This window comes from Diadema antillarum, unplaced genomic scaffold (assembly GCF_040938485.1).
Source record: "Diadema antillarum isolate AM-2024a unplaced genomic scaffold, OU_Dant_1.0 seq00000720_RagTag, whole genome shotgun sequence".
Classification (NCBI taxonomy): domain Eukaryota; kingdom Metazoa; phylum Echinodermata; class Echinoidea; order Diadematoida; family Diadematidae; genus Diadema; species Diadema antillarum.
In genome coordinates, this window is record NW_027271624.1 from 1309528 (window position 1) to 1334394 (window position 24867).

The window sequence follows — 24867 nt, forward strand, 5'->3', positions numbered from 1 at the left end:
ATTGTACCCTTTCTTTTCGTTTGTCAAACGTGCTGGTCGTGATGATCATCGTGTCATACCACACATCATCAGCACATAATGAATTTGTATTATATTCAGGTGAAAATACTTTTTTTTTCCGCAGTCGCACGCGCACGCAACGCTCACTGTCACATGACCTTTCTATGGCTATCCCTTGAGGTCCCCACTGTGACCCTTGTAGAGAAAGTAACAATAGTGTCATTTACTTTTGCTCATTTATCATTTTGGTAGATCTTTTGGTTTGAGTCCAACGTTTTCATTAATGACTTTCAACAGGAGGCACATTCCATACAAAGAGAACATTTTTACTGTAGGTCTCTATTTCATATTGGCAACCGTTGCATATTTCCCCTATACATAATATGGTATATTTAGCTTGCTGTTAATTAGTTGTATCGTAATGTTAATCTTTATCAGAGATAAGAGTCTTCTAATTTTCAACTCGGGAGAATCATCAGAAGTTACCGTCAGGAAGGCGCCTGTTGCCTGCCGGGGACATCACGGGCCTGTCCGCTGGACGCCACGCCGCTATAATAGCCCCTCGAATATTCTTTTGCATGATATGGCACGGTGGGCTAACACACTTTTAGCTGCGCCAGACGTGAAATAGACACTCTTCGGATGACAGCCTAACAGCTGTGACATGTTCAAGAGTGTCATCACTTTAGCACCCCTGCCCCCCCCCCTTTCAAATCCCTCCCTTTCCCTCATCACCCTTGATCATGATGACCACCCCAAGCCTTCGCTGTCCGTGAGACAATGATCACATCTTGTATCAAAGTGTTCTGATTATGTGAGTCCAACAACTTAATGAAACTGAGCTTTATTTTGTTGTTTGGCTGCAGCAACAACAGAAAATTTGAAGGAAAAGCTCGCTCAACCAAAAAAAAGGTTTCTACTGAGAATTACAGCTGCTTTGTTGCATATGTTTAACGACAGTTTAAAGACGAAGTTTTAAAGTCATGGGATTTCAGGCAGGACCTCTCCTTATGATTGTTTGGAATAAGGGGGCCAATCATAATATATTGACCGATCGATATCGTTTCCTTTATCTCGACCGTTCTCGATCAACTTTTAGCAGGAAGGGATTTGTTGTCCGATGTCACAATTTTCTTTGATTTCAGCTAACAATCCATAGATAGGCCTATTTTACTCTTTTAATTGGCGGGAGCACACGAGTCCCTGTTCCGCTATCAGACGTCTGTTGTGATCAGTTCTGTTTTCTTCTTCTTCTTCTTCTTCTTCTTCTTCTTCTTCTTCTTCTTCTGCTGCTGCTGCTGCTGCTGCTGCTGTTTGCTTCTTCCTTTTCGGTCGACACCATCAATTGTCACTATCGACAGGCTCGTTCACACCTTGTCACGAACCCGTCCCATAATTCAATTAGGCTAAGGGATGAGATTATTCATCTTCCGGTTCGAGGGCTCTCGAGAGCCACAGATGATCTTGTCACGAACGATTGTCATTAGGCCCAATTCATCCCATACCTGCCCTCCCAAAGTCTTCTCACATTTTCTAGCACAACGTCTGTCGTCGCACAAAATTTGAGCTTAAGATTGCGACGCGAACGTTAAGACGACGCTAAGAACCAAAAATGGTGTTCTGCACATGCGCGAGACAGCTTTCTCCGCTGTCCAACCCGGGAGGGTGCGTTGTCTTAGCTTTCGCGTCGCAGAGCAACACACACAAGCACACTCACACTCGACATAACCAGATTAATTTTGTCGCAGATCTACAGAAAAGACATAATGTTGTATAAAATATATCAAAGGAAGGATGCAGAATACGAAATGAATAACACGATGATATTTGTCTTATAATTATAATCACCACATCGATTTATCTCGCAGAGACATTAGATCCAGTAGCTACACCTCCCTGCATAATGATCGACTTATTATACAAGATGCAAAAAAAAAAATCAGTTTGTAACGTCGGATATGAAAGGGCTATCTTGTTGATAATCCCAAGTCACTGTGAAAAGTTTTCGTCTCTAAGTGTTGTTTGATTCATGGCAGCATGCATGAAGACATCTATTCTGTAAAAGCAACAGTTTAAAGATTTCAAGTGTGAAATAAATGATTAATATTTAAAACATACACTGTGTGCCGGGATTAAATTCCCGGCATATTCTTCATGCAAATTAGAAATGTGCGCTTTTTAACAGCTCGACCAAAGTTCTTTCTGCAAATCCACAGTAAAGCGTCAAAAACGCGCCAGAAAAGGGATGGACGTAACACAATAGTATACATTCATCAAATGTTTTGCAAATTGAAACGAAAGTATTATTTTTTACCCCTTTCATGTGCTCTATTAAGAAATAAAAGAAGTATAAGGAGGAGAGAAAGCGAAAAAAAAGGAGAGGGAGTATCGTTACATGTCCTTTTCAATTTATATTGAAATAGAAATGGCTCTTGTTTGAGGGTTGAAAAGAGAATACCGTCGTCAACCGTAAACATAACAGCTATTAGCTCTGGGTACAGAGATGCGTCTTGAATCAAAAAAAAAAAAAAAAAAAAAAATCAACGTTGACCTCATGTTTGCCCTGTTATCAATAGAGGGCGCTCCATCACTTCCCGTACAGAGCCTTATGTCTGCTGTTCTCCTTGCCGCCAGTTGAGGACAAAAGCTTACTTTTGTTGCGCCATCTCTCTGGAGGTGCGATAAGAAACTTTTGTAATGCCACTTTGTTCGAATTGTTGCCACATATTAACAAGATAAACATATATTATTATGTTCATGGAAGAAAGAACACAATGATGATTTTGTATAATTGCATGAATTGTAAAGGAACATGGTTGTTTCATTTCTCTTTCCTTACGTTTGAGGGAGCTATGATTCGCAATGTATCTTTAACGATGCTATAGTGGAAATCATTTCATCATTTTGATATTCAGTTTTACTCACTAAACTTTAGGATCCATTTCTATACCGTGTACAATATCTCATTTTTTCTGTGTCCTTTTACTTTTTAAGTACAAGTTAAAATTTATGTTTCTTACACCTAGCAGTGACTGTCCCACATTAATTTGTGTTGTGTAACTGTGAGGAGCCCCGCACGGTTAGTAAATCTACTGATTTCAGACAATATTGTCATAAAATTAATACTGACATGTTATTGACAACCTCTTCGCAGATTGTCAGTATTAACGTGCACGGATCACAACCGTCATATACCTTCTCGCACCTATGCTGTAAAACACGATATTTTCGCGGCATGACAATATAATTTTCGCAAATTGGAGACGACGGCCTTTTTCGCGGCATGAAATTTTCGCGAGTTTCCTTTAACATTCAGTGCGTATAAAATAGACAAGAACTTTCACCTGCATTTTGATTTCGCGAATCTTGGTTCTGGTGAAATTCGCGAAATAAAAATGTACGAGAACATTCCTCGTTTTACAGAGTATCCCACAGAGTACGTGATGTCATGAGGGAATAAAAAACAACAACAACAAAGACGACAGTCACAACAACAACAACAATAACAAAAACAAGCAAAAAAAAAAACCCAACAACAACACTCCAACTGGTGTAATGTATAGGGCATTCAACCGGTCGAGTGGAGAAAAAAAAATCCAATGTTGACACGAAAAAAAAAAAAAAACACTCTAGATGTTTATTGTATTGACATCTTAGTTTTTACCCTTTTCATTCTTCCCTTTTTAAGCTTTGTATCATTGGCCATTCGATAGAAAACTTAATGCAGACTGATGAAAAGACACTGGCCTCAAATGTTTATGTCGTCTTTACATTCGGTAATCGTTGACAATTATTCATTTCTTGAGAGATAAAAAGAGATAAAGAATGAGAAGAAGGGCTAGAGACAAGAAAAAAATAAGAAACAGAGAGAGAGAGACAGAGAGAGAGAGAGAGAGAGAGAGAGAAGAGAGATAAAGAGAGAGGGGGAGAGGGAGAGAGAAAGTGGGGGAGAGAGCTAGGTCAAGAGGAACTGACCATAATGAACTTATCTGAATTTCATCTTTTGATTAATACACAGACAATTAAATTGTGACATTTTACGTCTGATTACTAATGTTTTATGGCAGTGAAGTTGATGGGGGCCTCTATTCTCATTCTAAATTAAAATATTTATATGGAATAGAAGGAAATAAAATCGATTACAGTACTAATGTAAGACAGTAATTTATGACGAAGCAGGTCAGTTAGAGGTTCACGGATGTAACGAAGAGAGTGAACTTTTGGAAACCAGGTGGTAGAGAGAATATCATTTTGACAAGGGTCCCTCGAAACTTAATCATTGTCTTAAAAAAAGAGGTAAAGTGCTATATGTTATCACTGACGGATATTCTGACAACTGACAGCTGCTTTCCAGCTGACGCCTCGTATAAACGGTTACACAATATGTTCAATAACAAGAAGAAAAGTCATGATAGTGCATGATAATGGTGATAATGACGATGATAACAGTAGTGTGATATCATGGCTCGACACTAACTTTTTTGTTTGGTGGCCCGATGAGGCCACCAAAATCCTAAATTTCAAATTTTTGGTGGCCCGAGAGAAAAATTTGGTGTCCCGAAAAAACAATAAAAAACATTAACAGTCCTTTTGTTTTTAATGAGTCAAATATTTAAGTTTTATGATAGTAAGAATTAGAAGTTGGACATAATTATCTACTCATAAATAAACTTCAACAAACTTGCAACACTCACTCTCAGGCACTCATTCAGTCCTTTTTATCCATCCTTTAAACAAATTTAACTGCTAATTTCCGTCGCAAAAAGTTACGAATTTATTGACATACTTTTCAAAAAATTTTGGTGGCCCGAGGCGGGCCACCAAATTTGCCCTTTTGGGAAATTTGGTGGCCCGACTTTCATTTTTGGTGGCCCCGGGCCACCGGGCCGCCGTTAGTGTCGAGCCCTGGATATGATGGTGATGATGACATTAGATTCTCATTATGATTATTATTGATATTGTTATCATATCATTATGACGTGAATATATTATCATCTTTATTATTGTCATTATCATTATCATTAATTGTTATTATTACCAGTCATAGTAGCAGCAGCAGTAAAGCAGGAATGTAAGTGTTTTATTATTATCATTATTATTATTATTATCATTATTATTGCCATCATCATCATCATCGTCATTATTATCATTTGTTTTATTTCTATTATTTTGTTATCATATTTATTTCTTATCTATATCTATCACTGATTTTTCATTATATCTATCATTATTATCCCGCGAATGCAAGAATCATAATACTATTATTATCATCATCAACATCATCATTGCAATCATTATGAAGATCATGATTATTACCAGCATTTTCGTCATCACAACAATAATCTATTACGATTTTTTTTTTCATTGGTTAAATAATCGGTCTGTGGGTACAGTCATCATATTATCATTATATGCTAACATTTCGCCGTTAATTTCTAGCAAATAAGACTAGATAGGAACGATTGGAACAAAAAGAACTTTGCTTTATTTTAAAAAAGAATAAATAAAAACGAAATGGCCGTGCGGTCGTCGTTGTTGTTAGGAATGAACAAAAAAATATCAAGCATCGAGTGATCTCGAGCCTGCGGCATCATTATTGTACTGCAAGAGTTTGAAGAGGGCGCTATTTGTTTTATTCAGGCACTGTATTCCGGAGTAAAGTACCAAATCCTCTTCAGGACTTGTTATGGTCTGTAGTAGCTCCTTGGTCATGGTAATTAATGACGTCTTACAGACTTCTGTTTCCTCTATCTCATGACCATTGATAACAATGATCACTGTAGAGTACAATAACAATACCTTTTCAATAGTGTGGGACTTATAGAGATAGTGTATTCGAATAAGAAATAGAATGCAGGAATTCTTAGCGATCCCAAATCCTATTACCTACATGTTTATAACCAGACACGTAACAGGCTCATAGGCTCACACTCAATAGCAATTTTATTAAATTTACCCTTATCCGATTAATTATAAATATGGCTATCACTATGATTGCTTTTTTTTTTTTGGTCATAATTTATATATTGCCACATATATTGCTACAATCCTTTTACCACCATCATTTTTTTTTTTTTTTAATATTGCCATTACACTGAGCAAATAATAAACGCTCATGAGATCAGGCACATATGGTTCAGGGGCCATCAAGGAATCTACATCAGAGAGTTCTATTAAGACGCCACTTTGCTCAGATAGACACCTGTTTGAATCCTCTGAAGAACTGTTCAACAGTCAGATGTCCAGATGGGATACATCTTATGAGAAATCCTGCCATATTAATCCCTCACCAGCCAGAGTACTTTTAGGTGCGTCTCCAAAATTCATTCAATAAACTAACATATCCCCCGGGGAAAACTAAACCATTCTGTATACATGTACAAACGAATGTTTTCCAGCAAGAATCCAGGTCAAAAACAATAATCTTGGTTTCCAATGAAAAATTTTCTACACAGGTGAGTTACATACAAGGATACAAAGATTTTTTTTTATTCTCAAACTTCTTGATTCACGAGCCTTCCGCATATTTTCAGATATCTCCTCCTCCTCCTCTTCATGAAACAAGTGCGATTACAATCGATCGATTTCAACTGTTATCGTTTACACATACGCGGGGGGTGAACCGGATGTGGAGACGCTGTCTGCAGCGGATTTGAGCTGAAACCACATATATTTGGGGCCAAATTGTGACCTAAAGTGAATGCCATGTGTTGGAGTCATATAAGGTAATCAAACTGATCAACAAAAACTGTGATCATGTGTACTGTTACTGGTTGGAGCTTGTTAAATAGCGCAGAGCTCTAGGAAGTGGTGTTAGTCCCACCCGCAGCTACTTGTGTTATGTAAACTAAAGCTAATTAATACGTTGAACCGAGCGAGCCGTGCTGGAGCTCATGGAGATCGGGGTTCCACTTTTAAACGTGCTAGATTCAGAGTCAGAGAGTTCAGACCTAACGAAACAATGCTGTCGTCGTCCTCCAAAGTTATTCTTTGTAGCGTACCACTCGACAGTCTAGGTATCTTTTGCAAGTGATGACATGCATCCCTGGTCAGATGCAATTGAATGCTCTGGCTCTGCGTGTGAATTGAAATTTTTATTATGAAAGTTAAATTTAACTTGCTTGGCAGAGTGCAAGGCAAGCAAGGTCTGGTTAATGTAAATTTTAGCAATTAGCAGTAAATTGTAAATTTTAGAGCTAAGTTTATGGCACCCGCACCAAGGTTCGACCTCCCGTGCCAAGGTTCTACCGTGCGCAAAAGCATAGACGGTCTCTTTATTATAGGTTTCTACATGTAGCATGCAGGCGGTTGAATTTTGGATGGCGTTATTTGCCGTTGGGCATGATTGTGGTCTTCAGTGGTGTGTATCGTACCAGGTAATTACTAGTGATCTACTTATATATCTGTGTATCCACTGAATTCACATACTTTTTCTTGCCATATGTTCTTTTATTTTGTGTTCTCTTTCTGTCTGCCTTTCTTGAAATAGGTGGAAGAACAACCCAGCCAAGCCCAATGAAGCTTATGTCCCAACAAACATAGAACACATGGCAAATTGCCTAACGCATGGAGTGAGTTTCTATAAAACTAAAAAGTGCACTACCTCTATGCAGTTGCAAACTTCATTTGCACAGCATTTTGTGGATTGATCTTTCTTCTATGCCTTTTGCTCTACTCTGATATCATCATACAGTTTCTTGATAGAAACATTCACTTCACAATTTTGCTCAAGAAATAGAATAGAGTGTATAAATATGAATAAATTGTATAAATTGTATAAACATATATCACTGAAGACAAGAGAACTGTAATATCCTTGTGCAAAGTGAGAGTGTGTGGATGTGAATGTGAGAGAGATAGTAAGCAAGACAAATCTTTATCTAAACAGTAGTAGAGACTAATCAGTAATAAAACGTAAAGAAATTTGTAACATCTGTTTTAACCATGCATGGCCTATTGATATACCCAAGATGTTCAAGGAAAGAATTCAAAAATTGAAAGCCATTACCTCAAAGAAAGAAAGAACAGTGATTAAACTATGTTGTAGATTTTAAGAAGTATTGGTTTCACAGAACCCTATTTTTACTCAGTTTTACTCTGTGGAATTTTTCATCACTGGCTTTGTTATCTGCATTGTTGAAGAATACCAGTTACAAACTTTTGTTCTTCCTTAACCCGTTGAGGATGGACTGATTTTGCTGCAACACGCATTTCCCATAGACACTTGCCTGAGTATACTCGGGATTTGTCCTCAACGGGTTAACCATGATTTACAGCATTTTGTTTTCCTGTGCTTTCTTTCCCTGACAAATTGGATAGATATGCATTGTTCCTTGCGTCTATGCCACACGAGACCTGGTCCAGGAGGCCATCAACATGCCCCAGGAAATCAGCGCCAAGACCTTTGGACTGGCCCTCTTCCTGCTCTTCAGCGTCTCCACTGTTTTTCATCTTGTCTCCTGGTCAGGTCATGCGAGGTGAGTTCAGAGCCTCCACCTACCTGTGTTTTTCCACGTTCAATTCCCTCACTAAAAATACATAGATAAATGAAGAGACAAATTGATCAGTAAATGAATGAGTGAATAATTCAGTGAATAAATGAATCTAGATAAATACATAAGATAATAAATGACTGACTGATTGATTGAATGAATAAATGAATGATTAAATAAATGAATAGATAGATAAATATATAAATAACAAAATACATACATGTATATAAACTGCTGATGATAAGTTAACAAGAAGTGGCCATCAGTACTTTACACTTGAAGAAATTGTATACAATTTGATACAATATAGAGTACATCACAACAGTTTTTCAGTCGTTTGTTTTGTCACAATTTGAATAAAACTTGACTCCTGTTATAAAGCATTACTGCAAAATGCCTGATTTGCGGATGATAACTGAATTTTGCAGTCTGTTTGAATCTTATAAACTGCAGTGTTGTCATCAGACTTAAATGGTATTCTCTTATTTTTCTCTGTTTGCCCAGCACACCGAGGACAAATCAAAATAATTTTCAGTTTCCTAATTTGGAAGTTTATTCGAGTGAAACTCCCTTAATGTACTTTTAGTAGAGTCATTGATGGAGAAAAGAAATCTCTTTCGTAAAGGTAAATGAGGGATGTTTGATGTGAAAGAAAGTGAAGCAGTACTCTAATGATCACTGCCCTGTACATTCTGTGATCATATGGATATGGAATATCTCACAAATCTCCATTATGTCAACATCAGATAATGTTCACTTTCCATTTCACTCCTACAGAACCTTGAGGTTTTACCTCCACATCAGTGACAGAGCCATTATCTATCTCTTCATTGCTGCTTCCTACACTCCTTGGTAAGATCTCATCATCATCACCCCTTTCTACCCCTACTTTTGATGTTTGCCATCACAATATGCTCAGTTTGTGTGTATGTGTGTGTGAGTATTTTTTCAAAATATTATTTGGGTTCAGACGTAGGACTATAATCTTTAGGCCATGATAGACTTGAAGCTATCTTGGCCACAATAGCCAAACTTAATGCTGTTTGAACGGAGGTGGTTACAAGATAGAACCAAGATAGCCACAAGTGAGAAAACATAAGTTTGGCAATGACAAAACTTATGGTCTTGCTCCATGGCAGCAAGATTTCGCACGCAGTGTGGTTGACCACCCACCACGCTTGTGGCCAGCTGCCGTGTGAACAGACTTGTGACTATTATCGCCATAAGTCTTTCTCATTATATAGCCCTTTTTACACGCAGTCCATAGCAGCGAGTAAGCAAGAATAACCACAAGTAAGAGCAGTGACGTTAAAATTGGCATGTGAACCTGATCTGAGATAATCTTAACCAGTTGAGGATGAGTCCCGAGTATACTGAGTATACTCGCGCAAGTCTATTGGAAATGCGTGTTATAGCAAAATCAGCCCGTCCTCGACAAGTTAAGGCTATCATAGCATCAAGGTTATCTTAGCGTTGAGGATATGTACTGCATGTACACATGGCTAATGTTTACTTGACCACTGGATAGTGCTTACTTCAAGGTGTTTTAAAGAACATACATTGAAGCTTTCACCATAGTAGAAGGTACATGGTAGATGGTAGAATGAACTGAGAGACAAAATTAATGACAATCAATTCTCGACCTACTCCATAACCTGTCTTTCTCTCTTGGTACAGTAGAATCCCGTTATAACGAAGTCCTTGGGACTGACAATTTTCTTTCGTTATATCACAATTTTGCCACAACCGAACGAATGATAAAAATACAGCGTGGATAATGTTGGGGCCTGAATTTTTACTCTTTTGTAACTGGAATTTTTTTATAACCATGTTCGTTACAACGGGAGTGCACTAAACATCGGATGTCACTTGTGATACCACCCAGTCAGTTCATTTGACTGTGTGTTTTCCTGCCCATATATTGATTTATGCACTACTTGATTAAGCTTGCAACTTTTGGATTCCCCTCTGAAGCTGCTAATGCTTAGTACTACTTAATTTTTCTGTCCATCCATACCCAAGGGTGCTTCTCCTCTTGCAGCAGTTTTTCACACTTTCTCATTTTCTTTGCATCATTTTTGGTGAAAAAGGCTGACTTTGTGTGATGTGGGATTCTTTGGCTCACATTTACGTTGGTGCATGTGGTTCCTTGCAACGCTTGGCATCATCTACTCCTACTGTTTTTATGAAAAGTAAGTATGCATAGATTCTCATTTGTTTGTTATCTGGTTTATTCATGTGGTAGTGCATAAATTTATATTATTCATTTCTGACCATTGTAAATGAACTCATCATGTACTGTACATGCCATGCATTTTGCAAACCTGGACTTGAAAGAAAATTAAGTGAGTGGTTGAATTTGCAAGCGAGAGCCAATCAAGAGATCCTTATTCAAGAGAAGAGCTAGCAAGTATCATCCTTAGAGGCATTGTGCTTTGCATTTCTTTCACAGGGGTTTAAAATTTTTGTGAGTTTTTAATTTTGCAAATATCAGTTGACTTGCTACATGTTGTGAAAGTGAAAATGCAGAGTATATGGTGTGTTCACATTGTACTCTGATGTCCAACTAAGTTAAGTATCATTAAATTGTACTCTTGATTCATCTTGTATCACATTTATATTAGCGCTGATAGAACCATAATCCCCTAAAAGTCTCTCCATTGCTGATATAATGTAAAAGATGATTAAATTTCAGAAGCAGTGTTTGTTGCTCTTTGTATAAGTGACAAATCTGCATTCAACGGACTTCATAATCTTCACAATATTGCCATTCCTGTCAAAGTCACTGTAGTAATAATTGATTCTCTTTGTGTTGCTCCCCACCCTCCCCTGCTCTCATCTCCCATCTAGGTACAAGAGACTGGAAACCATATTTTATGTTATCCTCGGCACAGCTCCTGCCTTGGTAGTCATGGAATCGGTAAGATCACTATCCCATGTAGCGTTGATGTGCAATATTCCTTTGTGCACCAAATCTGCCTCCAGTCACACATTTTGTGGATTTTTCTGGATGAATGATGCCAGAGGCACTCTTTTGTTCTCAGCATCCACCTCTGTGTCATTAGTAACATTTAGATAGTGACCCTTAACTTTAAGTTAAAAGCTAACTTTGAGGATAAGCTCTTAAGTATTGTGCAGACACACTTGAAGTTAAGCTAACTAAAAGTTAACTCGAAGATAGGTACTACAAGATTTCTCAGGTTTAATGCTCTATCCACGAGCCGCGAGGACCCCCACTCGAAGTTAAGCATTGTGTGGGCTCGAAAATCAACCAACTTGAAGGTAAGCTTGACCTCTTTGTGAACCCACATTCCCTTTCACTTCCAGGTCAATTTCCCAAATATGAATACAGTGTCCCCTCTTACTGGGGTAATCGCGAACTTCCAGTTCTGTGGTTTTATCATCAAGAGGGACTCGCTTGTAGGTAAAGGGGCAGGAGCTTATCATTGATGATAGCTACCTTCGATTGTAAGCTTCGTCGAGTGAATGCGTGATGAAGTTTAAGGGACAAGAGCTTATCCTTGAAGGCAGCTTAACTTGAAGTTAAGGATCACCGTCTGAATGTAGCTTATGCCAATGATGGGTGGTTAAACCTAGCAAGTAGTTTAAAGTAAACGTACTGATATGCTAAATATTTAGTTCCTAGTTTTATGATGAGAGGATAATGCATGTGGCCCTATGGTTTGAGAGCCTGAGTTGAAGTGGTGTGAAGAGACACATGAGCAAGTTGATTTAGCATTAACATTGAAATTGTTGCTTTGGTTTAAGACACTTTGAAGTATGGCTCAGGAGATACAGTGCATTGTTTCACAAAAGCAGAAATGCAATGTTCAGATATTTGTACGTGCATACATGTATGAATTATTATGAATATCATTTTTAAAAGAGATGCTGGCTATATCAAGATGCTACATATTTCAGCAATGTATTGGTTTTTTTTTTTCTGTCTTCTCTTTGGATACATATGGAGTGAAAATTTGAAATATGCGTTATTCATATGCTTGATAAAGTCACATACTGGAAATTTACTGGAGAAAATGCATGTCGACATTGATTTGACCATAATTGCAGTGAGAAGAGTTTATGAGTTTCATCATTTTCCTGTTCAGTACTAGTGTCCTGCTAACTTTCAAAATCAAGGTTGCGTAGGGTTAGCACTCCTCGTTCTTATTCAAGGTTTGTTTACATATCAGGCAGTGCAAGGGAGTTAGTGGGCAACTATTGTCATAAAAGTTGTATATTCATGCAGTCCTCCATTCCTTATTCTACAGCCCCTGAAAAATGGAACATATGAACTTGCCCTGGGCGGGGCCCTCTACATATTTGGTGTCCTCTTCTTCAAGTGTGACGGTGTCATTCCATGCGCCCATGCCATCTGGCACCTCTTCGTTGTTCTGGGTGCGTGGACGCACCTCGCTGCCATCCAGAAGTACCTCATTGGATGCCGCATACCGGGGATGGACGCTGAGCCCAGTCACCTACCAGACTGCATCACAGAGCTGTCATGATCATGAGCAGAGGCGAGGGAGGTGATATCCTTCTTTTTTTTTTATTCCTTCTTATTTTTTTTTTAAAGAAATTATATATCCCCACCTTCTCTATCTATTTGAAATCCGTTGCTCTTGTTTTTGATGAAGCAAATGTGATCATGAGAGTAGTAATTGGACTTTGATGAGAAAAGACTAGATGTGTGATGCTGCAGTCTGTGTTTCCTACTCAAGTCAATAGAATGTTGCATGGTTACGATGAAAACTGGGATTGATTCGATTTTTGTCTGTTTATGCAGTTTGTTTTGTTTTGTTTTGTTTTGTTTTGCTTCATGGGCAATATTCTCTACAGTCATCCATTGTTCTTGGCAATTTTTGAAATATATTGGGATGTTTGCAGTTCTGTCTCCATCCAGGATTTTCCTCAACTTGTTTTACACAGAAACTTTGAACAGGTCTTTGTCATCCTTTTCAAAAATTAGTCCATTTGTCAATGTGAGATGGTGGAATTTTTTGCACAGTCAGATTGTGAGAAAATTGTGTTTAGTTGACTGAAAGACATTTCTTTCTTTTTTTCCCTCTCTCTCTTTCTTTATTTATTTGTCCTGTAAACAAGCCCCTTCTTTCATCCATAGAATAGATTATTTGTGTCTGTTGACAAGTTCATGTCACCAACAGGTGGGCACATATGCCAGTACATATGCAGAAATGTCAAAAAACTCAAACAACACCTTTCAGGGTATTTGTTTATCTATTTTTGTTTTTGTTTATGTTCAGTGTTTCTGTCACCTATTTCACAGCTCATTGAAATATCACAACTATACTACAATTCATGTAAGCTTGAATTAGCAGCTGGAAAATGCTTGTCTTCTACTCACATTAGCAGTAATTTTTTCCCCCATATTTTTTTCAACCATCTGAAATAACCACTAAAGACCTTGTTGCATTGATAAAAAGAACTTAGTGCAACTGTCTGTAAAAAGAGCCCATGAAGTGTATTCTCACTGTTATATACTGGGTATATTATGTCGTGTCGCAAAATCTATTAAGGACCAATTGGCAAAAATGGCAGAGACACATTCATCCAAAAGGTATGTGATGAAATCTGTCTTGGTACACTTATGTAAGACCAACTTGCAGTAATTTGATAGATACGAGTTATATGAAACCTGCTAGTTTGTCTATTTTAAAGTGAAAGTATGAGTGTGCTGAATTTGCAACACAATGTAATTATCCGTGGCCTTGTAAGAATTGTTGGAAGGAAAAAGGAATGCAGTGAAATGTAATATGTAAGGAGATTTCCCTTGTCCACATCATGTTGCAGGCATGGATGAAGTCCATGCTTGAAATAAGAATAGAAGTTTGCCGTGGAATAAATGTGCAGTTTCCACGAAAATATCAAGATATATTGCTTTAGCATAGCGTTCTGGCTATGGAATGAATTAATGTGCAAAATTCTAATGTGCTATGTAACTTGGATATTCATCGCCCAAGGATGTGCTATTATTCGATCCAAAGTATTAAGATATGTGTATAATGATATGTGTATTTTTCTACCAAATAGAATTGTGTAGCATTCCACAAGCCTCCTTTGAATGTTCATATCAGAGGAACCCATAGTATGTTCTCATCTTGCCACATCAAAGTGAATTAAAGGGACATGTCACATGTGCATTTTAGGAAAGAGAAGCAGTGGGAATTGTGTAGGATTTTAGGAAGCCCTGCTTACAAGACTGGTGCTTGAACTCAGGACCAGGGTATCACTGTCTTGAACAAAAACTACTATTCCCAGGGCAGCTCTTATTGAATTCATCAGTCTTTGCTTGTTGTATTGTTATGATGGCAATGGCAGTGATAATGACAGCAAAGAATCATTGCTTGATACATATTCTTCCCATTTAAAGTAATCAATATGAGAACACAAAGCATATGCTGAGTTCATGAATGTTCACATTAAGTAAAAATTGCATTGCTAAAGATATTTGGTATTCATTTTTTTTTTTCTAAACAAAGTATACTTAACCCACTATGCAAGTTCAGACTAGATACAATTTTATTTTATCATATGACACTAAAGACAATGTTGATTAAAGTCTGTGTAGTTGGCTGTGCCAAGTTACCTCCTCTAGGCTCTGTTCAAGGCTCACTGATATATTTCCTGCAGTGTATCTGAGACCAGGGCCCTGAATCTACCTGAGATACATTGTATCTTCTGATATCCCTTAAAATCTGATATACCTCATATCTGCTGAATTGTGACATGAAGTGATGGCAAATGTGCTGTCCAGATTTGTAGAATTATTTTGTTCCATGCAGCGGATAACAAACCTCCAATTCAGCCGTGGCAGTATGTGAATACATTCATCATATGAGGGTTTTTTCCCCCCATCGTTTGTTTGCTTGAATTAGATTTGATGATACAGGTCTGAATTTAAGTAATTGTTATGTCTGTGGCTGTTATCTGCTTCAGCACCTATTGAAATGAAGTTTGACATGTGTAGAAAGTATGATGTATTACTTTCTAGAATATATTATTTATTACCTCAAAAACCTTTGGAGACTCTTTAATATGAAAGTGTGTGTAGTTGACTACATTTTAGCTTGTAAATAGAACTGACAGAGTGATCATGTCAATTGAAATATCTACCGGTATATATTTTGCTTTAGAGACTGTATGTAAACATTGCAAGAAAAAAAATATAGTTGTTTTTTGTTTGTTTTTATAGACCTTGACAGGTTGGTACCTTTTTAGCCTTTTTATTTTTAAATACTGCAGTCCAATTTTCGTAAATGATGGCTTTTGGTGTCTGGATAGTTGTGACAATTTTTCTGCAAAATCATCAATATCATTGTTTGGTGATGAATTGAAGCATTTTATAAATTTCCTTTGAGTTGGGAAAACATCTTCCAAATTCTGAAGGATGAGGGAGTCTTACCAAACTTAGAAGCATGTGCTACTTTTGCACACATTATGTGTGAAGACCGGGTACTGAAATGCCATCTCATACCAAATCAGCTGTCATCTATTAGGTAGGCTGCAATGAGTGTGTGTTTGTCCAAAATCTCTGAAGTATGTTGCAATTTAGGGTCTGTATCATCAGTGTGTTATGCCAGATAAATTAATTGTCAAGGCATGGCTGCTACATCTGTACAGTTATGAGTGGGGAAAGAATGTACATTGATGTTTTACAGGGTAAACTATAGAGATTTGTTTGTATAGATCAATGAATTTACCTATAGATTTTGATTGATCAGGCAAGTCATATCTACAGTGTTGGATAATTATGTGTGTGACCAAAATACCAAAACGAACATTTAAAGAATATGTATAATATATACACACATTTTGTGAAATGTAGAGTTTGTTTGCATATACAAGTATGTGTGTGTCTGCTATGCTTACATGAGATCATGCAGTCGCCAAATTGGTACAATTGCTAGGATATATATGTTTCTCCTTTTTTCAGAATTGTGAACTCTTTGATATCAGTCCATCACTTAATTGTGCTGAAAACTCAGTTTTATGAAGTTGTTCCAACTTTTTGCTTGCTTTATAAATTATATCATCTCATTTTTGTTTTGTTTTGATTAATGAATCAAGACATTGATTGAAAGTATCTAGATACACCATCGTTAATAAAAGACAGGTGTAGGGAGTCTGTATGTTTGTGTTGTAGTAACACCATCATTCTGTTCTTAAGATATATAGTGACTATCTGCATATATTTTGATCAGCACACTTGGTTGTACATTTTCTATCCAATTTTTCCTGGTGTCAATGAAACCATCAGGTAAAAACCTTACTCCTCAAGGTCCACACTGATGTATGAATCATTATTAAGTATTCTGAAATGTAGATTTATTGGTAATCTTGATGTTCATTCATCTGAATGATCACTTCTTCCTTAAAGGACAAGTCTTCATATATACATGTGGATTGAGTGAATGCAGTGCTCAATATTAGTAGAACACTTCAGTGAAAGTTAGGGGGAAATCGGACAATCCGTTCAAAAGTTATGAATTTTTAAAGTATCTGCACAGTCATTGCTGGATGAGAAGACTACTACAGTGTATGATGTCACATGCTTAGAACACTATAAGGAAAACATAAAGAGAATTTCAAAAAATTCTACTTTCTGAAAAAAAGTGTACATTTCCTCTACTCGTCACTGATGTATATTCAATGTGAAGGCTAATATTATTCCCCTTGCCTTCTGAAAGAGGGAAGTCCAGTGTTCTTTTATTATGCAAGAAAAGTGAAAATATGTTGAATTTTCTTTATATTTTCTTTATATCGTTGAACACATATGACATCACAAGCTATAGTAGTCTCCTCATCCAGCAGTGACTGAGCAGAAATTTCAAAAATTTATAACTTTTAAACGGATTGTCCGACTTTCCTCAAACTCTTGCTGAAGTGTTCTATTAATACTGCTGCATTCATTCAACCCACATGGTCTATGAATGTGAACTTGTCCTTTAAAAAAAAAATGGCAGCTACATCATAAATCAGTGTTTACCCGTCAATGTTTTAATGCCTTGTTGTATATCGCACCTTTTCTGTTACCTCACATGTCGAACAATTTACAGCAATCACAGTGTATGAAACAGTGTGCAATTAACCTTCGTACGCCGGTGGACAGTTAGTTATGTGTACATGCATTATAGCATTTTTAAGTTTTAGCACTTCTGGCATTGTAGGCAGTTTTTCAAGCCTACTCTGTTGCTGCACCCCACAACATAAACCAAACCAGTGTGTGGAAGAAGCTGCAGAGCAGGGGTGCAGCAGTTTTTTTATTGTTGTGTTGGTGTGTGTGCTCAATAACAAGCAGTATCAATGCTTACAAATGCAGTTATGATGGTAGGTTTCTATGTGAGAGATTTTAAACTGCCACAGTATTGAAATGGCACGCTCATCATTATGATTGTTCACATTATGATTGATTTATGAAATCGTTCTTTAAGCTGTAATGTTGCATTAGGAAAATCGGGTGATGATAACAGATTTGTGGGAAGATAGTTCTGTCCAATTAAATTGCCTTAAAATACATTGATATCCATGTATGTATCGATATGTACTGAAAGGGTTGTTCAGAAAACATGTGACCAATATGTTAATCAAAGAGAGTTGCCAGTTCAATGAAATATTTGGAGTGATCATAACGTAAAACCATAGCAGAGGTATAGATAATAACTTTAGAAAGGGACCCTCATACAATAATTACAGAGGGAGAAAATGAATGCATGTGAAATGAGAAGACAATTGGATGTGTCATTCTGTCTTGAATGGGTTGTACAGAAGTCATGATGGAGTTGTTAGATTTAGTTTAAGCATCAAATAGATGCACATCACTTCTCAACTTGCCATTCAGAATCCTTAATATCTGATATTCCTCTTATTACTTCCCCGAATATGTTTATATTTTTGTCTACATTTGTACTTTTATCACCTCTTTTTTACATGTGACTTGACGAGACATGAGTTGGCTTGGTTTCAGCAGTTTTAAATCAATGTCTGATGTTTCTCTAAAACATGTATTTCCTTCCCTGAATAAGTAACTATTTTTGTCCTACTTTATCACCTTCTATTGATAGGATGTGAATTGCTGAAACATGATTGACTCTTTCCAGCAATTCTAATCAGTAGACCTTGTACCACTTACCATACTTCAAAATTGATTGCTCATTCATTGGTGTGAATGTCAAATCAATTTCCTACTCAAAAACAAGCACATAGACAGTGTTCTCTGCACAATCAAAATGAGTCACAATTAAATTGGAACTATAAACATACTTCACCTCTTTTCCTTACAGTCATCCTATTTATGAATTGCCACAATTATGTGTCCAGCTTGTGAATTCCCTTTGTTAGGGTATAAGTTTAAGAAGTGTTTTAATAATAATAATTCATAATAATTGTTTTGGATATAAACTCCAAATTTTATTGTCCCAAGAATGGAAATTTGGGTTATTTCCAGATTTTCTCAAATAATGTGATACAAACTATTTGTTTAGAAATAAAAGAAAAAAGAAGAGGAGAAACAGACAACATGGCATTTAAACCTCTCAGAGTATTGTGTATCATATCATAAATCTGCAATAGAAAGATGTTTTGAGAGAAAACTGCAATGTCATTCATATGATCATGTAACAATGTGATTTCCCCGTGAAGTGTGGGATGTTGTAGAGTAGACCAAGCAATAGCAAGCAAAACTAGGAAAATATCTCCAGTCAGAAAGAGCACTGTGAATGAGATCATGTTCTTTTGTTGTTGTTGTCTTTGGTATGGCAGATGATATCTTTAAAAAAGTTACTTTTGATGAAAGAGTTTGTCATATGAAAACTGGGGTCATAAAACACATGTGTATCATTGCAGCTTTCATTAAAATTATGTGCTTATTTAAATGCAAACAGGTTTTTTCTGTTCTCATAGACTTGTATGTGGCCTACTCAGGTTCCTTGGAGCAGTGAAATACTGTATGTAATGCCATCAGGCAAGCTTAAAGCTGAATCAGGACTTCCTGGCAATTTTGTGGGTGGTTAAATTAGCATGCGTGAAGTATACAATCATCATGAATGCATCTACTCTGTATAACATGCAGCAGTACATGTATGCTTGCATGTTACATTCATGTCAAGATCAGAGTTAATATTCTTGTGAATTAAAAGAACCAGACTCACAAAATTTGAGAACATAATACCCCTGCACGATATATGGCCTATAAAGTATACAGCCCGTATAACAAGGGAACTATTGTAATATGGATGAGGATAGTTTGTTTTCTAATCATATAGTTCTTTTTTTGCATCTTGACTCTCCACCTATCCATACTTGATCATGTGTATACAGTGTATGATAATAATTTTGCTACTTTACATGTTTTAACTAACTAGAATAAATTATGATAATGAGGCATATCCAAAATGCATCTGTATTTGCAGAAAAGTGTCTTTAATACAGGTGATTTGTCAGACTTTCCTTTTTATGTCACCGCTAAACGTATGTTGTGGGGAAATATGATTGTGTACCTTCTGCAGTCAAGTTCCACGTGATCTAATGTTGTTCAGTGACTGTACCCTGCTAGTGATTTACAGTGATCTAAATTAATATGATGCAAAACAATCATAACTTTCTGAAATGTAGTCAGCTCTCTGTGGCAAACATTTGGCAAATAAACCAAAACTCCGCTAAATGATCTACCTCAGGACAACTATAGAAATCAATCGTATTGCTCTGTACGTATTCGCTGTCGACTTGGGTATAGAAAAAGTGTTTTTGCTGTGTGATATCAGAGAAAACAAGGGAACCGAGATGATGTGCTTGCTTTGATTTACAGTAGTATTGGCATCAGAAATATATCTTACTGGTCTACTTGTACAATGTGAATGCATATTTATGCCATTTTTTGTTGTTTTGGAAAGGTAATAAGGCTCTTGGAAAATGTCTGTAAATGGACAAGAGATGTTTCAGCCCCCCTAAAACCTGCTTTCAAGTAATGTGAAAATAATATGCTGTAAGTTTGATGACAGATTGAAAACACCCAGCACATGGTACATAGTTAAGTGGAAATATGAAAAAAAAAAAAATCTTCCTTACCTAATGTGATATTTTCAACACTTGTAGTGTCACCAAGGTACATGTATCTGTCAAGAGTAGACAATGTCAATGTGTGTAGTGAATGTTGGTATATGTAGGGAATTTTATGTTCAGATAAATTATATCACTTTTGCTGTAATGGTTATGTACCCTCAAAATGATAAATTAAATAATTGAAATGCAAAGGATGATATATGTGCTGTGTTTTGTAATATTATTGTTTTTGACCAAAAAAAGAAAGAAAGCTGAGATGGTGTATCAGTATTGTTGACTGGACCTTGATTCATATTCTACAGTTATGAAATGATGATTGTGTATAACTATGGATTCAGATTGAGGGAGACATTATTATACAAATAGGGCATGCTTTATGGTGCACTATACTGGATTGTAGAATGACAAATACTAAATTATCCCAAGTGCTGTTTTGTTTCACCAAGGCCGCAGGCTGAGGTGAATACAACTGCAAGAGGGATAATTTAGTATTAGGAGTTCTACAGTCCAGTACTGGTGCATCAATAGAACATGCCCTAATTGTTATAGTAAATAGGTCTCTCGATCTACATGTACAGGTATTTTCCGTAGGTCTAGGCCCTAGATCTAACATTAGACTCACTGTACCGGTACTGATTTCTTGCACGCGTACGCAGAGTTAACCGCAACCTTGTTTTTATATGTACGTACAGCGCGACGCTGGTACAGCCGGCTGCGTACTGTATGCAGATTGCACAGAGCAGACTCGCATATAATAAACTGCTACATTCTGTGTCCAGTGCTCCACACGCGCATACGTTGAAATGCTTGGCCTTGTCTTACTACGTCCCTCGCTCTGCGTACATAAAGCGTAGGTGCATTGAAAGCGTTCAGTATAGTGGCAGGTCCACAATCACGCGATGCAATTCAACCAATCACAGCACATAGTTTACTCTACCTATTTACTATATACACATATGACCTTAGGGAGACAATTTGTATCTCCTTGATTCATCTATATCATATCCCATTCAATCGAATGCTTAATTGCTAACAATACGTATCTACCAATGTCTTCCAAAAGCTGGATCCAGAGTTAGTATATGTATGGTATGTGTGTGTGTGTGTGTGTGTGTATATATCTATATCTATATCTCAGAGACTCCAACCCCAAGCACCTTCTGATCTGGAGATTCTCCCGCCTGAAACCCCTAGCAAACGGGACACTCCAACTTGATGTGCGCGAAACGCACATTACGATTGTGAAGCCCAGAGTTCCTTGCTGCCGGGGTCCTTAGGGCCCGCTTAGGGCCCTGGAAGCTCTAGGGTTCTAGATGCTCTCTCGTGCTATCCAAGGCTTATTTTTCAACATATACGATGATACTAAGTAAGAAATCATTTCAAGCAGGAGACACAGAGCCAGGGCGGGAGAAATTGAATCCCAAGCGGGAGAACGGGAGATTTTGCAAAAATGGGCTTTCGGCGGGAGATCTCCCGTCGAAAACGGGAGAGTTGGAGTCTCTGATATCTATATCTATCTATATATATATATATATATATATATATATATATATATATATATACTGTATATATTGTATATTTGTGGTTTTTTTTCTGTACCATCACAATATAGATATGTTTGTCCTGTTCCTTCTCTAAGTACACTGTGTGAAATAGATCTAAGGAGACACCCATCAGTTACTGTACGATCTGAAATTTTCGCGGTGGTTTTATCTTCGCGAATTTCACGAATTGCCTTTGAACCGCGAAAATAACAACACGCGAAAATAACAACGCGCAAATAGTTACGTTCAGATAGACCGTCGCAACTGCGAAATTAACAACACACGCAAATGTCCTCCAAGTAGCAATTCGCGAAAATATCTGTACACAAAAATTTCAGCTCGTACAGTACTGCTTACATGCAGTTCTCTTGACCACACATTTCTGCATGCGATAGAATATTATCGAACATATCGTTGGCCTTATGCCAAAAGGGCCGTAAAGAACTTCCACTGTTATGTCAAAAGGGCACTAATAGTGTACAAAGTCTATGGCATTAAGGACCCTTTGGCATAACAGTGGAAGTGGTTTAAGGCCCTTTTGGCATAAGACCGACGATATACATTGTGTAGTATGTCTTTGTTGTTCTTTGCTGTTCTTTTTAAAGAGTAACATAACAGTGCCAACCAGGCACCACTTTTTTGTGCATTGCTTTGTTTTGCCTGTTAATGAAAGCCATGATCTAATTAGTCCTGCTTCCTTTAAAGCTCAGAAAACTTTGCAATAGAGGTCACTGCTGTCACTGTTGTAGGTGTACACAAACTTGCCACATGATTGCTCTATGTTTCTGAGTTTCTGAGCCAATTTCAACATATCTCCACCTGTGTCTTTTTAAGGTATGAACTTGACATGCTGTGTATTTTATTTGCATTCCTCTTTGTTTAATTCATTTGAGCAACTGGAAGTATGTGGAAATTCTTCCTGAGGTCTCTACGTCAAGAGCAGAAACTTCCTACCCATTATTTGTGTAACGCTTTGATGCTATGATTGCATGCAAATGGACTTTCATTTGAGACTTTTTAAATCACTCCTTCCAGTTGCTTTTGAAAGTGGCAGATTCAGGAGGGGGCGCACTAGGCGCATGCCCCCCTTTATTCATTTTAAAAAAATAAAAGAAATAAAAACAAAAAAACAAAAGGGGGCGCATGCACATCCCTTTATTTATATATATATACATTTTTTTTTTTTGTGACCCCTTTTCTGGAATTCTTGGACCTGCCCCTGTTTGTAGTCTTGAGTAACACATAAATCAGATCATTTATCTGAAAATTTAAATCATACTGTGTGAGCTATTTTACGCAGTGGAGAAAGGAAAAAATGTTACGATCAGTCAGTTCCATCACTCTTTTGTGCCTACCAACTTCATTTTGCTTGTATTTTGTTTTTATGAATGACATTTTTCAGCAGTGTAACAATCCTGCATACAGACTACTGTATGATAGGCTTGATAAAGGATATCTTTGTATTCATACTTCCGTGCAATGCTGACAAGCAAGTTCTCGTCCAAAATATTATATCCTGAAACTCTCTAAGGATGTAATTCATGGTAAGAAGTAGAATGACTTGCAATGATCCCCCCACCCCCACCCCCAAGAACTGCAAACTGAAACTAGCCACAAATCAGGCAGTCATAGTCAACATTGAAAGTGTGCGTGGGGGAAGTTTGTGCATACACGTAGTGCTGCCAGAGTAAAAAGCGTCGGCCCCATCTTAGTCTGACTGGATAAGGAAGCTTTGACAGTGAATTTTTTGTGAATGCTGTTTTCAATTTGCGTTGTAGATAGAGAGAGATTAAGGAATCCTCCCCCCCCCCCCCCCCACCAACCTCCACCCACCCATTCCCCTCTCTTATATCTAAAGCTTGTTCGCTTTCACTGAGGAAGATATACTGATCTGTTGGAACCTGTTCGGTCTTTCAGTCAACATTACCTCGTCTGCTCGCATGGAAAATTCTGCTTGCCCCCTCTTTCCCTTGTTTTCGTAACTTTTTTTTTTTTTTTGCACTGATTTCGTTCGGGATCATTCGCCACCTAATCTGGCTTCTGCTGGCAAGTGAGTCGCTGACGTGCCCCACCACCTGTGGGCTGATATTCGGCGGACAAATTTGCTAATCACGGACATCCACTTCCTGTCTCTCTGACTTGCCTGTGTGCGTGTGCATGAGGGAGCTCTACTGGTAAGTTGACAGATTTCATTGTTTGATTTCTTTTCTTTTTTCCTATGTTCATCATCATTCTATACATTTCATTTTCTTTTCCGCTTCTTGACATATTACTTATTGTATAGAGAGTTCCTGTCAGCTGATTTTACTGTGTGGAGTCTGGGCTGCATGGACGTCGTGTGGTGTATAGAGAGTGGTTAAATTGTTGCAAGGGTGAGGTATAGGCCATATGATGAAAATCCAGTACAGACTCGTGACTCTACCTGTTCTTGCGATGTGCAGTATGGCCCATAGTCTGGCAAGAGTTCAACATCTGTTTGATTCACTCACCTAGGGATTGTGTGTGACCGTGTGATGGGAGAGGGGGAGCAGGAGGGGGACGGGGATGGGGGGGGGGGGGGGAGGGGGCTGTGGAAGGAAGAGGTTCATAGGGTTCAAGTCAGAGTTTAGGTTTAGGCATGACAAGATGGTTGACTCCTGTAGTCATATAGAAGATCTCAACCATCAAAAAGTGGGTGTAAAAAGGTGTGAATGCATTTCTCTCTCCAGCGTCAGCCGGGGTAAAAGCTCAGTGGGTAGATATCTAGTCTCCAA

At 37.6% G+C, this 24867-nt stretch overlaps 1 protein-coding gene across 1 annotated transcript; it reads left to right on the top strand.

Moving 5' to 3' along the window:
* The first annotated feature begins 6616 nt into the window (after positions 1 to 6616).
* LOC139738101 (monocyte to macrophage differentiation factor-like) lies at positions 6617 to 13012 on the top strand. The gene is made up of 7 exons (XM_071648769.1): positions 6617 to 6725; positions 7490 to 7571; positions 8320 to 8477; positions 9270 to 9344; positions 10583 to 10684; positions 11343 to 11412; positions 12764 to 13012. The coding sequence occupies exons 1-7, from the start codon at positions 6706 to 6708 to the stop codon at positions 12998 to 13000; spliced, it is 744 nt and encodes a 247-aa protein (XP_071504870.1). The 5' UTR covers positions 6617 to 6705; the 3' UTR covers positions 13001 to 13012.
* The last annotated feature ends 11855 nt before the right edge of the window (positions 13013 to 24867 follow it).